Raw genomic sequence first — 15,739 nt, 5'->3', positions numbered from 1 at the left:
TCTACGACATGATCACTGTCACCTGCTAGATAGATATGAGAATTCCTGACAAAACAAGTTTCAGGGTAAACCCCAAATTTAAAAAATTAGCCTATTCACTTACGCTGCATGAGACATTCCATTTCAATCAAAACCCCCCCAAAGCCAAAAATTATTAAAATGCCCAACAGGCTTGTGCTCTGTCTTCTAATTTTCTTACCTCCCTTTGAAAAGGAACTCTTGACCTTTTTCAGTTAAGACTTGGCTTTCCACTGGTTGCCTGAGGTGCAGTGACAAACTTTGAAATCTAAATGATGAATTCCTCAAGCTACAGCCTAAAACCCATTGGCACAATTACAGTTTATGTATCTGTTAAGCAATTCTTGTACTCAGTTCATTTGATCAGTAACTGAAATATGCAGAGATAAAATCTTATCCATGGTTTATCTCTTAGTTCATCAACTTTGTTTGGGATCAATGCCTTTTTTTACTATTAACTGCAAAGCCAGGAATGACAATGCATGAAGAAAGCTTCAGAGCTTCAAAGACTTTCTGTGATCATTGCCAGATCTCACGAGACCCAGTAACAACCCGCTTAAAACATGGAAATTTGACTATAAGCACTGGGATTTTTTCCTTTACTGAACCTGGCAAATACAAACCTGTGCTTCGTTTTGCTCAGTCCAAACAGGAATGGCTGACACCAAAGTTACACGTGAACACCACTGACGTTTGTCAGTCCCAGATTCTGATGGCTGATCTCCAGCCATGGCTTATTAGTCATCGGAAGATAATACTATGAAAGCCCTTAGATGCAGAAACCTATCTGCTTTATAGGCCTTCTAATTCTTTAAGGTATAGCTGATGACTCACTGGTTATTCTTTTATTATTTCTACTTTTAGTGACTTTAATTTGAAGTAACACTGCTGCAGTCAAAGCAACACACTGAGCACAGAACCAGGGTAAAAACTTACTGTCTAAATTTTTTTGTAAATAAAATACCTAGGATCTGAACTAAGACAAATCCGCAAAAGCACTCATGCCACCACTTGATTTGTCCATGGGCCGCTTTCTTATGACGGTGTGTCACTTTGGCAGCCTCCAAAACAGATAAACTGCGCACAGCACTACCTTGGCGTGCTTCCCCCTTCCTCACCTTTTCTACATTTCCGTACGCAATTCAGACCACTACAGAGGTTCAGAGCCACAGAGGCGTTCTTGCAGCACACGCTGCTTTCAGCAAACACCTGGGAGGGGACTCAATCTCCTTCTGGATGTCCCACATTTGGATGGCACAACGCAGGCCAGCAAAAGCCAGCCCACATGGGGACTGTAACCTAATTACATGACTGAAACACACCCTGCCACCCAACAGGATGAAGCAACTGCCAGTGCATTTCCTTGGTGCCCAGTGTTAAATCAATGCTTTCGCCCAGCGCTGGGGGACACGGTCCCGTTGTCCTCCTGCCACTGTGACAAATATCTCGGCACACCCACTGCGGGGAGAAATGCTATTAACTGCAGATGTTATTATTGTCCTGAGCTGTTTTGAAGCTTTCCTCTGCACTGTCAACTGCCACATTTTACCTCGGAGGCTTTGACAGCAGCTCAATACACCTCACCCAAATGTTAACTCATTATGACTACTGGGGCTACAGGCAGGTACTATTTACTTCCTTCCTTTTTTTCTTTTAGCCATTCTGGGTTTTTTGACCCATTTCTTTTTCCAGTGTTTTCAGGTTAATTGTCACTAATACTACAACCCATAGAATGCCCAGGGATTCATGTAAGTTATTTGAGAAACCTCAAGATTTTTTAACCTAATCTTAAACCCTGAATCCCCCACTGTTATAACTGGTTTAACAGAGCTGTTAATGTAACATTTGCATTTTTCCCCACTATGATTCCTGTGTGTAATGAGAAACTAACTTTGAGTAGCTGGGTGTGACACATTCGAACCCCTTATTTTTTTTCAGTTTTTTTTAATTGTTTCAGTTTGAAATGGGTCATCTTAGGCACTTCAATGTAAAGAGAATGGCTGCAATTGAAACGGAGTATAAATGACCTTTTACAATCTTGTTTCATGCTGTTTGTTTGTCAATAAAGTACATAGTAGATATGCAGATATTTTGATTAGAGTTGTCTGAAATATAAGCTTTACAGCGTATGAGGTATTTTGATTTCTTTACCTATGGCAACCACCATTTGATATCATTTCAATATTGCCCCTACTTGCACTGGACCATAATCAGACCTATTGTCCTTTTCCTCTCCTAGCTGGCTAGACAGGGAAATGGGAGAAAACTTTTTTCATGTACTTATAAATGTAAGCAAAAGCCAAATGAGCCCCACTCTTCCTCTGCCTTATTTCCCATAGCCTGAGGAGAATGCAGGACACAGAGTAAAGAAAAACTGCCCAACAATCCCTCTCTTGAAAACAAGAGGCCACCAAAGCAAAGTGCCCAAGGCACTCCCAGCTTATAACAAAATTGTTCTTGGAATTGCAGGGAATTATGCAATTAGAGAGAACTGAGTCAAAACACTTTAGCTCAAAACTCTGCACCATAGTTCAGGGAGTATGCACTTTCTCTTGAAAACCGAGACCTTTTTTTACTTAGCTTGGCTGCTCCTCAAAATCATATGGGCTATCGAGATCACATGTCAGGATACACCATAATCTTAAGCAGCTCAGGTGGATTTCTTTGCCTCCATATCCAAGAGCAGAAACAGTATCTTTTCACTTCCACCATTTTTCCTCCTTACAGCTTTTTCTCAAATAGCTCTGTCTCTCACACCTCACTGTTCCCAGCTGAGGATGACAGCACCTTCTTGTAATATGACAAGCAACTACTTCCTCATATTTTAGATCTAAACTTAAAATCAAAATTTGTACGCAATCTCTCTTTACATCACCAAAACTTTCCAAGCCCTCCCTTCCCTGAACTGCCCTCTTTGACTTTACTCTGGTATTACTTCAATTTCTCAGGGAAAGGACAGAAAAATTTCATGTGTTATTAAAATACATGGCACCCCATCCAAGGGCTATTATTAATCACCTCCATGCAACACAGCTGTTTATATAAAATAGATGCAGCATGTAACTAATTTTTCCAGATTCTACAGGTCTGTGATCATGCTGGTCTGTTTCACAAGAAGGACTCATTCCTTTATTTTTAGATGAGATGAGTTAAGCAAATGTCTATGTTTAGAACACAGAAAAAACAACAAAGGCAGATAGATATTGAACGTATATGCATGAAACTGTAAAGCCTGAAAAAGATCTGGAAAAATTCTGTAACTGAAGTGCTACTGAAATATCCTGTAACTCTTGCTTCACTTTTATGTCTCTCTATATATGTATATATATAAATCCCCTTAATGAAATTCAATCCTAAAGGGAGCTGGCAACCAAAAGTAGTACAACAGTTTTTGACATTAAAATACAGCTGTCTCTTATACCTCCCTGTAATTTAGAAATGAGATTTAAATTGCACATAGGTTTTTCATAATAATGGGTTCTTTTCTCCCCCAGATATTTTTGCTACTGTAAACTGAACTATGGATCTCCACAAGACAAAGTGCTCCCACGTGTAACTGTCATCTTCAAAATTACAAATGACAACATTTATTTAAAAAAACCCAAACCCAGAAACTTATATTGCATTTAGCTCACCTACTTTAGTTCCATGTTTACCATTTAAGTTTAGATTATAATACATGTACTAACAGGAATCCTTTGTCCAGTTTTCCATTTATTAAATATCCACTCCCCAAAAGAAAAAAAAAAATGGAATAATGTCCTCCTTTATCTGTTCTAGAAAAAAGATTAGGAAAAGAAAAGAAAAAAAAATGCACTTTCCAGCACTTTAGGCATCTATGGTATTATTAATTTCAGTCCACCAAACTTACACTCCATTTCTGACACGCATCTCTCTTTTCTTGAGAGTGAAAGAAATAGGCAAAGTTCTATTAGCTCAAAGGGACTGAATGTATGACAATGATGCAAGATAAGGCTTTAAGTAGCAGTAACAAAGCAACCAGCATTTTTCTTTGAAAGAAAAAAAATAAAAGTATTATGCTATCTTCTGAAGTGGTGGCATCTGCAGGAAAGATATTCAAACAATTTAATAATTTTGATATGCCAAAATATTAGAAATCATGGCAATAAGTCTTTTATGGCTTTGTGATGTAGCACTCACAGTGGTGCTGCTGACTTACACTTTCCAGGTACAACTCTTAATTTCATTCAGCAGTCTTGAATCCAGACATCTATGTACTGAACTGACAAGTCTACATAAGTTAATCTCTCCTAGAAAAAGGCTCACTTACTATTGGTGGAAATATGCTTGATAGATAAGCTAAATAAAATTCAATTTTGAAAAGTTTTACCAGGGCTTTTTTCCTTTACTCAAGGCACATTATCTTAATTCATAAAATCAAATGAGCAAGGCAAAAGCAGCACTGTGCCAAAAGCACAGCATTGGTCATGACATGCCAGGTGTTTTAAAAGCAATTTGTACCTCAGTAAAAGCACAACATCTCTGGTTCCTTCGTGCCTCTACTCTCCAGATCTCAGTATGCTTCCCTGATCAATTTGACATAACGGTCTCCTAATAGCCCGAATAAACTATTTCAAAATCACACTGGATTTTTGTCTGGAGTCATGCTTCCTGCTGGTATCAGCAGGTGACAAAAGGGGATAACCCCCTGGGATATGTCACAACAAGGAGCAACTAATGATGCCTTTTACTATCTTTGTTATGTTAGGCCAGTTCTTCACCCAGGCCTCTCACTTCTGTTTCAGTCTCTGCACAAGAGGGAATAATGTGGCAGCAGCATAAAAAAAATTCCAATAAACATTTCGTATAGGTAGAGGGGTATTCTCCAATGGGGGAACTGAGGAACACATCTACAAAATCTTCATGAAAAGGCACATTCATGCAAGTTCTGGCACAAGGAGCAGACCAACAGCATAGCTGTAGCACTGGCACAAAAGGCAGTGTAAGGAGATTGCTAAAACTTTTATTTTCCACCCTTTGAGCAAGGCAGATTCCATTTGCTGGGAGTAGTTAATCAAAACTGCCATTTCCATTGCTCTGGTTTGGGGAGCAAAATCCAAAATGACAAGACAAACACTACAGAGATGCTCAGAGTTAACAACAATAACTGTCCAAGCTCAAGCAGCAGCTTCCAGGGATACTGTTCAGAGGGTACAAAAAGATGTAAGATGTGTTTAAAGCTGTGGTAAGATGAAAAAGAGTTTTGGGGTTTATAAACAAAGACTTAGACAGTCTCTGGAATAATAGAAAGAGGAAGATTTGTTTGAAGACAGGTTTTCCCTGTGGAGGCGTTTGAGGACAATGTACATTTCAAGAGAAGAGGTTCTTGCACAAACCTCTGGGAGATAATGGGCAAACTGTAAGCACTATTTGCTAGACTGTGTACACTGACTCACTGAAATACATACCTCGTTATTCTCCTTTTACTAGCATTTTTACCAGATACTTCATGAAGAAACAAAATTAGTGACAATTGCACTGTGACTTAACCACTCAGATGACATATCATTCCCAGAAAGCCAGTTTCTTGGAGGATCAAAAAAAGGAAAAAAGAAAGAGAAGAAGAAAGAGGCTCCTGTGGTCTGTGCAGAGCCAGAAATCCTGAGTTCAGCTTTGGCAGCAACACCCATCAGGGCTTTCCAGAGGGCTGCATGGAATTACATTTTCAAAAGGACTTAAAAGGTTTAGGAGCGTGTCTCATTGTTGAAAGTGATTTAGACTAATGAGCTTAAGCATTGCTAAATGTACTGCTTCATGTCCAGTCCAGTGAGGGGCAGGGCTCTCCCACAGCTGCTGGCAGATTTAGATGCAAGGGTTTCAAATACTGGAACTCTGTTTCTACAGCTTTCTGATGGAGGTGACTGGCCCCAACCAGGAAAAGCAGCTGGGGACACGCACCTCACCCAACAGGTCAGCGTAAAGCACTGATGGTACAAGACTGTACTAACTTGAGCAGCTCCCCTTAAGCTGCTTGTGGCACAATTATGAAGCAGAGATTAAAGGAAACGGTACCTTCTGTGACTGCACTGAGGTTCACCAGAAGCCCATCTGCCAAAGGTCACAAGCTCCTGAGATACTTGTAAAAGCAGACATGGGTGTCTCTGACAGTAGCGTCCAGCCTCCCTGTGGCACATTCCCTTCTCTTGCTCTTATCTGTGATTTCTTTCTTGTTCTACTGTGGAGGTTGTTTGTTTTGTTGGCGGGGGGACAGGTAAGGCACACAGGATAGTAATCAAAGGAACTAAAGTGTTTTATTATTTTCAAATTATTTTCTTTATTTTAAAAAATTCAGATGTACCACGGTATACTTGACCTAAATTCTTCAGTGCTTTTCCTACATTTTGCAAGACTGGAAATAACTCTTTGAAAATGAAACATGAAAATGATAAGCCTATTCACAAGCTGCAGTGTTTACTTTCTGAAAAGCAAGTTGACAGATTTTTCTGATGCTTTGTTTTCTATTGACAATAAGTCGCCACACCACAGAAATAAGGGCTTGAAAGGGGAAGAGACATTTCATGTCACTTAAGAGTCTGTGGACCTTTATGTGGAAGGGTGGGGTAAGTAGGAGTGCAATTGTGGCCTAATAGCTATATTAGGTAGATGTTTCTGCTAAAATGTCTAGAATTAAAGGAGTTTTTAAATTAAGCTTCCTAATAACACATATAAATCAGTGTCTTGATGCCCTCTAGCTTTGCAGGTTTTTCTCAGTACCTATATAAAACCAACAAACTGTGTTTAAACAAACCCTAATCTCCTAAAAATGCCCTGTATTCAATCAAACTGTGTGTACCAAACTGTGATGAATATGCTGCACCAAGCTGGTTGCTTTTTCAGGATAGCTGAAAAAGGCATATAAAACCTAAGCCAAGCCAATCAGCTCACAGGTGGCCCACAAACAGATCTTAGCACCAAGTTCTACCTGCTCAAGCTTTTTGTTGGGTGAAGCCTTCCCCTTTTGACCCATTCAAAGCTGCATTTAAGTCAAGATAAATATTTTATGAATTAAGGGCTGAGTAAGAAATTAATATGGACCCTTACTTCTGGCCAGATATTAGTACCATATAATTCCTTCGCCATTGCAATTCTAACCGGCTATGCTGTCATTTGTAGCTCATCTCAATACAAGTTTCCCAGGAAACAAATTTAGGAGCACACATACATTAATAAGAATGCAGCCTCAGGTAAGTCTGGGTTTGGATAATGGACCAGCACTTTCCCTCAATTCACTTATGTTCACCAAACCTGTCAGTGAAACAGATCCAGAGCTCAGGGGAAAGGATGAGAGGTGTGTGCTGCATGGTCTTTGTTCACTGCATGCCTTTGCCTTTGTTCAGAAAGCCAGGGAACCTTATTACTTCTGAAAGTATGTTTTCTTTTTTCTGAGCTTTAAGTGGATGGCAGTTATGACAAAGCCCATCAGGGTTGCTGCTGTGCCGGTAACCACGTAGGCAATTCCCAGGAATGGGTTACTTCCTCCGCTCCACACCACGGTTGAAAGAATCACATGCTTCCTTCCCTTGAATTTGGTAACAGGGAAATCTGATAGAAGGATGTTAAGGTTTCACTGACAAAGTTAACGTTATTCCCAGGAGGAGAAAAAGAAGTGGTAAGTGCTCAAAAACCTTTCCAAAGCATAGTCTAGAGATCTGCATTCGCTGCAAAACCTCCTTTAACTGATCTGTGATGTCTCTGCTACTCTGGGTCCAAAAGCTCAGCAGCAGCTGATTGTAAGAGATCTAATTATTTTAGATACAGTCTCTGAATAAACATGGAAATAATTTTTCTTAACATAAATTTCAGATTCATAATTTATGTAACTGCTACTGTGATAATTTCCTATGAAAACTCAGTTGAAAATGAGCCTTTTAGGCAGCTTATCATGATGATACTCCACATATTCTCACTGAGGGGAAGTGCTCACCTCTACCTAATGCATTGTCTACCCAGAATAATATATGATTTTACCTTTTATCTCTCCACGTTGAAACTTTCAGAATAGAACTATGCTACAACATTTAAAATCATAGCTCTGTCAGCTGAGAAATTTATAGTCATCTTGCCATAACTCCTGCTGACAAAACAAGAGCTTTAGTCAGCAAAGTTCACGCTGTTCAGCATGAGAGTGCATTTTCACCAGCACAAAAGCTCCTGTCAGCATGTGGCCCAAATCTGCCAGAGGGCTCTGCTGCACAGGCATCCTGCACAGCTCACAACAGCAGGGATACTCTGGCACTTCTTGCACCCCAGTAAGGGTGTCAACACATCTCATTAGGCCATTATTAAATATTTCAGCTAAAACAGAGTCTTCAACCCTCTCTTCAGGTTCCCACGTCTTCAGTTTTACCCTTTGTGTAAAGCTCCCATGTGCTGTCTCCAGCTAAAACTAGCCCCCTCGGAAATAAAATCCGAAGTCACATGCTGCCATTTCAGTTTAACTTCATCTGCATGGGTTAAAGAAAACCCATTTGTAGTGTCTCATCAGCCTCAAAACTAGGTATTTTCACAGTGACTTAGTCTGGAGTGCTTTGCTCAGTTTTGCTGTCATTTTACTATACAAATCCCATCCACTTCCATCTCATTATAACTATCTAATAGTTTTGGATAATCAGAAAGGATACTATAGGAAATATGAAAAGTGTAATTCCCTGCTGGGAGGCCATTCACAAACTGCTTTACCCGTTCGACACGACGGTAAAGATTTCTGAACGTAGCAAAGGCTGACACTCGCATCCAGATTATGAAGTCATCATTTACATAACCATTGTTCCTTTCATCTTCCTCATCTAACAAATATACGGGTTTCTGCCAGTAAGGAGGTCTTGCTGTCCCTGATGAAAAAGAAAGACATACTGTCAGGAAAAACAGTGGTTGATGACTAACTTCTGGGCCTAATCACAATGAACACAGCATATGAAATATGAGAGACACAAGACTCTGCCCAGTATTGAAATATTATATATGGTAGATAACACTTTTCACCCAGGCATCTCCACTCACCTTAAACATGAATTAACAGAGTTTAACGGTACCCAGCAGTTGATACACATTGGAAACTTCAAGCACAAGAAAACCAAAGTGACTCGCACAAATGAAAATACCATTTATTCTGGATTCTTGCCTCTTCAGCAAGCAACATGCTCTCTATAATGTGGAACCTGCCTTCATTTTTTATACATTAATTTATTCCTGTACAACCAGAAAGGCATCTTTCTGCAGTTTAAGGCACAGCTTATGATATTTAGAATCTGTCACATGAAAACCACTTAGATAATTAGCTCTTGCATATTTCATCCAGCACAGCACTGACCTGATCCAGAATAGGGAGCTTTGAGTCCTGCTTCAATACAGATCAACCGTAACAAGGAAATAGCCCCAGGAAACAGCTGGTTGAAAGACTTAGTGACTATGGTGGACTCACTTATCTGACAACTACTTAAGAATCTGCAAAGGCATGAAGAAGGAAAGACGTGACATGCAATTCTCCTTCAAAGATGTTTTCAATAGGAAAAAAGAAAGTTACTATAACTTTGCTTTCTCTGGACAGATTAAGCGTTACAAGAAACTCTACAGAAGGGTGTTGACATGGGCTATTTTCGGTCTTCCAAAACTACTTTCTTGCAATTTCTATGATACTTGGGCTAAATCTGTGTTCTGTTCTGTCACCCTCTAGAGCTGCTTTTCCAACCTGTTTTGGAGGTATTACTCCCAAAGGCAATTCATCTCAGAATGGGAGACCCTCACACATGTGGGAGGCAAGGTAGGGAAGCCATTGAAAAATAAGGAATACCAGTGGAACTGTTCTTACCTGCAAATGCAGAAGAGAGATTGTCTGATTTAGGATTGCGAAATTTCACATTTTTATCTGTCCACCAACTGTTTCCAGTCTTCAGCAGTGGTACTTGAACAACAGATGAGTTAAGATTGTAAAAAAGATCAATAGTATCTGCAGGGAATACAAGAAGCAATACTTAGGAGTGAAAGGCAGTCATTCTAATTCCCCAGCATTTAAAAATCTTGCTATTCCTAGTTCTCTGCAGGAGCATTCTGTCCCACAGTCAGGGCTCCAGAGCAATGTGGGCCACTGGTCTAGATTTGAGCCCAGCCCAGTAAATCAGACTTCCAAGGGAGCAGAGAGGTGCCCAGGCAGATGAAAATCAAATGGATCTAGAAGTTACTGAATGCAGCTGCCCCTTTGCAAGTCCTCTGGGGTATGGGTGGCTCAGCTGCTTGAAAACAGGTGCTGCATTGCCAAAATCTGCTGCGTGGAACAGGTGAAAAAATGGGTGAGGATGGGGCAGACAAAGGCATGAGGTAGAGGAGAAAAGTCTGTAGAAGCTTTTTGTCTTCTTTTCTCCCAAAGAAATCCATTCTGAAATCCACCAGTGTTCATGGCTAGGTGCCCTCGAGGTTTCAGCCCAAATGTACTCACAGGCAGATTATGCCCACCAGATTACTATAAACAAGATCAAACCTGGGATCAAATTGTATAAGACTATGTATGCTTCCAGCATCCAGAGAACAAAATGCAACCACACAGATGCAAAGGTCCAAACCAATGTGAAGAACATGTCACCTCCTTCTAAGCACACCACTGTTAGAAGGCAGAATATAGGCTCTCCCAACACTGTACAACAATGTACTTTTTAGCAAGGAAGTACACTAAATCTGTTCCTATTTTCACCAGGGACTCAATTCCGAAGTTCTGTTGTATATTCACATTGAAGAGGGTCTTAGTCGGTTTCAAAATGAGGGGCAAGCTACTAAACAGCAGGAAGTAGGGCCCCATTTTCACCACAGTAGCACTGCCAAAGAAAACCTTTTGTGGGAGAACGGCAGAGATCTTGCAACATCATTATTCAGCTGGATTGGGGTAATGGAATAGTTTCAAGTGGAAATTAGTACGGCAGATGTGGAAGGTACCTACTTACCATTGAACATGCTGTTGGCAATAGCACCACATGGAGCCATGGGTGTCCCATTTTGGTAGGTGGTGAAGGGTGCGCAATAGCTCTTCTCAATCTGCATTCAAGGTCACAGAGCAATCAGGCACAGAACCTGGGGTTTTGTTTTGGTTTGCTGGTGTTAATGCTCTCCTCCCATTCCTTCTTTTGTAAAGACACTGAATAATTAAGTCTCCAGTACCTTTTGGTCACATTAGAGATACATCCAAATGAATGAGTTTGTAGTTGAGGAATACCTTCTATATCATAGTAAGTAAACTTAAGGTCTTCACTGTATTCTGCTGCAGACTTACGAAGTCCAGACTACAAAAACTCATTTGGTGATCTGCTATTGTAATATAGCTACAATTTAAAACGTTCCAGTGAAACCTTGGCTTACCCTAGAACATCTTATTTTTCCTTCTTTTTAATTTTGACCTGGACTGCTTCAGTGGTGGAGAACAGCAGATACAGTCAGCTGCATTACTGCAGTTCTGTGTGATGAAATGCTGATGGTTGATGGCACAGTATGAAAAACAAAAGCCCATCTCAAATTTATCGCACCTCTCCTAGCCCGGTTTGTAAGAAACTAAATCTTGAGGTTTAAAACCAGAAATATTTTCAAGTAACTAATAAACTGTGTAACTGATTGGCACAATAAGCCAAAAGTGGTTCCACTTGGATGCAAACAAACAAGCTGACTGGACCCTTAGAGAAGGATGGGAAACATGTCTTGAGAGTTACAAGAAACATTTTATAAAAAGAACAGATCATTATGGCACAATCATCCTATGTACTGAGAAGACAGTGTGCGGACTCCGTGTATATTAAGAAATGCTACTTCTAAGCCAAAGAAAACATGTTTTAGATTTGTAAGTAAAAAAATGGAACGCAATGGCTGCATTCTCCAATTTCCTTATGCAGACCTGCTGCAGGTGATGCTGTCTAGCCTCCTCTTTAGACCTCTAAGTTGCGTACTTCAGAATGCTACATGATCAACTATTTCACTATTAACTTCCTCCTGCTTCTTGTCCACTTCCAAAGCCAGATGGCAAAATAAAAGACTTAGAATAACTTAATTCCCTAACCCTATAATAAAAGCACAGGTTAAAACATTTCTGGCTAAGACTGAAAACATGAGAAGGAAAAGCTTTCTGTAAATTTATTTGAAAAAGCCAATGTATTTTTAATCAGCTTCCCTATTAGGTGCAGGTTTAAGAACTGCAACATTGAACTGACATCTTTGATTTATCCCCTCAACCTTCCTCTCTTATTAACTTATTAGACATAATGGCCCTAACAATCATAAAAACAGAGACCAAACACTGAAAATCTGTACCTTCTGTTTATTCCTCCCTAGAGCCATCTTAACACGCTTACAGTTACGCCTAGTTAGCTCTCCATATGGTCAAAGATGTACCTGATGGAAACACTGACAATCTCATAACATAAAGAAGAAAACTTACATTCACATTTTGACCCAACAACTGTGCATCACTTCTTGATATCACATATCGACGGTGGTTTTGGTAGAAGTTTTGAAGGCCGTAGTACATAAAAACATCACCCTAGAATTCAAGGATAAAACCCTTCAGTAAGCTGAGCTCATGTAGACAAAGAGAAATCCTATTACTTGCTAAAAAAGAAAGTGGAAGAGTGCTCAATTCATATTTAAGGATTGGTAACTACACTCTAAGGGATTACTTCAGCAGACACTGTTAGGATCTAGTCTTTACCCCAGCCGAGAGTTTTAGTATTTTGGCACAAAATTAAACATACTTTAAATCACCAAATGAAATCTAAAATAAAAATGCCTTATTACTATTTTATTCAAAATGGCACGGCTGGCCATGAACCTGCGCCGACTATCAATATTTGGTGGGGACTGACACTCATCTTCCATAAAAGAAAGTGCACAAAATACTTTTAAAAGTACCCATTAGGTCTTAATTCCTTCAGGTTTTTTGAAAAATACTCTGACTCTCATCAATTATTTGAACTCTTTAGAAAGTTTAGTCCTGTAATTAAAAGGAAAATGTGAGGCAGGCAAATACAAGCCAGATAAATTATTATTAAACTATAATCCCCCATTATTCAGTTAAATAAACTTCTCATCTCAAACATTACTGCAATCTGAAGAATTACAGAATATTTTAACAGCCCCTTCAATACTGAATAACTCTAAAGTGACTCCATAATTTAAATTGCACTGTAATTTTAAGGGATCATTTATGCAGCATTAAGCAGAAGATCTCTCTGGTAGAACAGGAAGCATTTTAACAGCCTCAGCAACATGACCTGGAGGTTTAGGACAGCAAATCAAGGATACTTTTCCCAACTGAAACTGCAGAATGACATTGCTAGACTTGAATTATTTCAAGGACCTTGGGCACTAACAGCATAACCCTTGTAAAAAAGACGACAGAAGTTTACTTATGGTGAGTGGTCAGAGCTTCAGATTTCCTTCTCATTTGAGAGCTTAGCAGTGTAGTAACAACTAATCCCAGGCCATGGGCGAGGGTTTGCTGCTGACTCAGGGACAAGTCACCTCTGCAATCAAACACCATTTCCTTCATCCCCATCTTCTCCTTGGACATCTCTCAGCTAGCGACAGAGGTAGCCTGATCTTTATTAACACACCAAAATGAATAGTAAAGGCAAAAGTTTAAAATTTTGAGTATTTCATGTTTTTAAAAAGTACAAAGAAAATTTAGTCAGGAGCTCCACAAAGCAGAATTACTGTATTTTATCATATAGGGATATAAGTAACAGGAGGTACTAAACGACCTGAGTTGGTTTCTCACATCCACTTACCAACATATCTTCCTTTAGTGTGAAATTAACGGAACAGTGGCATTCCTTATTCCAATTAGAGGTATTTTCACGGAGTTTTGAACACTCTGAGCATTTATCTGAATAATTAATCTGTCAGAGAAGTGAACAAGCAGAGATATTGTAGTAAAGGACACACACACAGGAAAAAGTTAGTGTTTTAGCTGCAAGACTTTTCAGAGCAGTTGTCTTCTAAGTGACTCTGTGCTGCCAAAAACATTGTTAAAATTTGACAGAGAATCACGACTTGGCCTAAATGAACATTCACAAATTTTATCCCCGGTTTAAGGCTGTTTCAGAGCCTTTTGATGACTGTTGCAGAACCTCCACATCTGCTCCTTGGCAAAGGAGTGCTGAGGAAAGAACACTTCTGCAGCTTGGTCTGGCTGACCAAGTAATGTCTGAGCAGTCCCCACACACATCATGGCCCACCCACCGCTCCTGAACAGCCTGGATGTGGCGCTGAGCGTTGCCTCCAACCAGGAGTCTGTTAACACCACCACAGGGCTAACCAACTGTACCTCCAGGAGATATTTGAACATCCGGGCTCCCTGCATTTTAAGATTTTGCCCCAGCAAACATGTATGTTCTTGTAGTACCAAACACTATCAAAGGGGTTAGTTTATTTCCCTACAAAAACCCAGGAAATAGCGACAACATTTCAGGTATTACCAGCCAGTGGCAGTAATTACCATCCATATTTCAGATATTACCATCCAGTTAACCACCCAGTGCTTGCCTTTTTTCGGTGACTAGCTATCGCTGAGGATTTTCACAGAAACACTGTCTGCTGGACCTGAGCCTGAGCCATGAAGCCATCACTACCACCTTTATCTGGAAGCAAAAATTCAAAGCCTTTTCTCTCCAAAAATAGCCCAGTTTCTTCTTCATAGAACACCTAAGAACACCACCCCCAAAGCAAACCTGGAATTCTCTGATGCTGTTTGCGGACAGGATGAGGCAGATTCCGACAGAAAGGCAGAACGCGCCTGTGAGGAAGAAGCTGGAGAGCACGGTCGCAATGGTGAGCTGGGGTTTCCAAGCTGGGAGCCTCTGTTGTTTGAATGCGCTGTTATCCGGACATCTGGAAGGACGTGCCCCTGCTTCTTGTGGAAGACAGCTTGTCTTGTTTTTCATTTTCTTCTTGGTGAGAGGAATGAATAATATACTTGTGCAGGAAAGTCTTTAAGCTGAGATACTGTCCTTACTGTTGGGAGACTGCATTGTTTGTTCAAACCTGCAATATGGCCAGGAATTACTCATTAACTAGATCGATCTCTCTCTTCCTCATTTTCTACATTTATGTTTGGATCTCCTTCATCAGCTTGTACTAATCTAACAATTGTGTACTTTGCTCAGGGCATCCAGCTCATGCCTCCTGGAAAAGCAACTGTCCTGCAACTCAGTAGGATTTGTTACGTCTTATTCATTTGCAACGATACTGCTCAAGATACTGGAATTTCTGTGTAATTTCAGATGTATTATTGTTTCTCGTATTATTGTTTCTCCCTTCACTTCAATAGCTGCCCAGCTAACAGACATGGCATACAATGACAGGAGCTCTACTCCAATTGCACTGGATGCCACTGGAGAGGACTTCAGGTGCTGAGACAGTACCAGACAGAAAACGTTGCTTTGGAAGACCAAATCAATTTTCATAACCTACTACATTCACTGCTATTGATGCAGACACTATTTAAAGTTGTAAAAAAGTTATATGTTTTTTTTATCACAAAATGGAAACTCATTCTCCAAATATCTGATTTGGATCAATGGCTTTCCAAGATGCTGATGTTTTACTCAACCTTTATTCATCTTGTCCTCTGGAAAAAATCCATCCGTTACCTACTATCCACAATGACAAAAGAATCATCCAGTGATCACCTCCTTTTAATTTAAATGGATAAACAGAAGAATATTTTTGG

The 15,739-nt window shown here is 40.0% G+C and overlaps 1 protein-coding gene across 1 annotated transcript; it reads right to left on the bottom strand.

The window, feature by feature from the left end:
• Positions 1-976: 976 nt before the first annotated feature.
• On the bottom strand, positions 977-15,620 carry LOC102088327 (cell cycle control protein 50C). The gene is made up of 7 exons (XM_005506680.3): positions 14,739-15,620; positions 13,797-13,907; positions 12,449-12,550; positions 10,971-11,061; positions 9,848-9,985; positions 8,661-8,870; positions 977-7,581 (listed from the first exon to the last, which is right to left on the bottom strand). The coding sequence occupies exons 1-7, from the start codon at positions 14,949-14,951 to the stop codon at positions 7,394-7,396; spliced, it is 1,053 nt and encodes a 350-aa protein (XP_005506737.1). The 5' UTR covers positions 14,952-15,620; the 3' UTR covers positions 977-7,393.
• Between the last annotated feature and the right edge of the window lie 119 nt (positions 15,621-15,739).

This window comes from Columba livia, chromosome 1 (genome assembly GCF_036013475.1).
Source record: "Columba livia isolate bColLiv1 breed racing homer chromosome 1, bColLiv1.pat.W.v2, whole genome shotgun sequence".
In the NCBI taxonomy this organism is placed as follows: domain Eukaryota; kingdom Metazoa; phylum Chordata; class Aves; order Columbiformes; family Columbidae; genus Columba; species Columba livia.
This window is presented reverse-complemented; position numbering and strand designations above follow the sequence as displayed.

What these genes read in the sequence shown, in the direction of transcription:
- LOC102088327 (XM_005506680.3), bottom strand. Translation starts at nt 14,951, where the DNA reads ATGAAAAACAAGACAAGCTGTCTTCCACAAGAAGCAGGGGCACGTCCT. An exon ending in ACAGCATCAGAGAATTCCAG is followed by an intron (nt 13,908 to 14,738) that starts GTTTGCTTTGGG and finishes CTTCTCTGACAG; the next exon opens with ATTAATTATTCAGATAAATG. An exon ending in CACTAAAGGAAGATATGTTG is followed by an intron (nt 12,551 to 13,796) that starts GTAAGTGGATGT and finishes CTTGAATTCTAG; the next exon opens with GGTGATGTTTTTATGTACTA.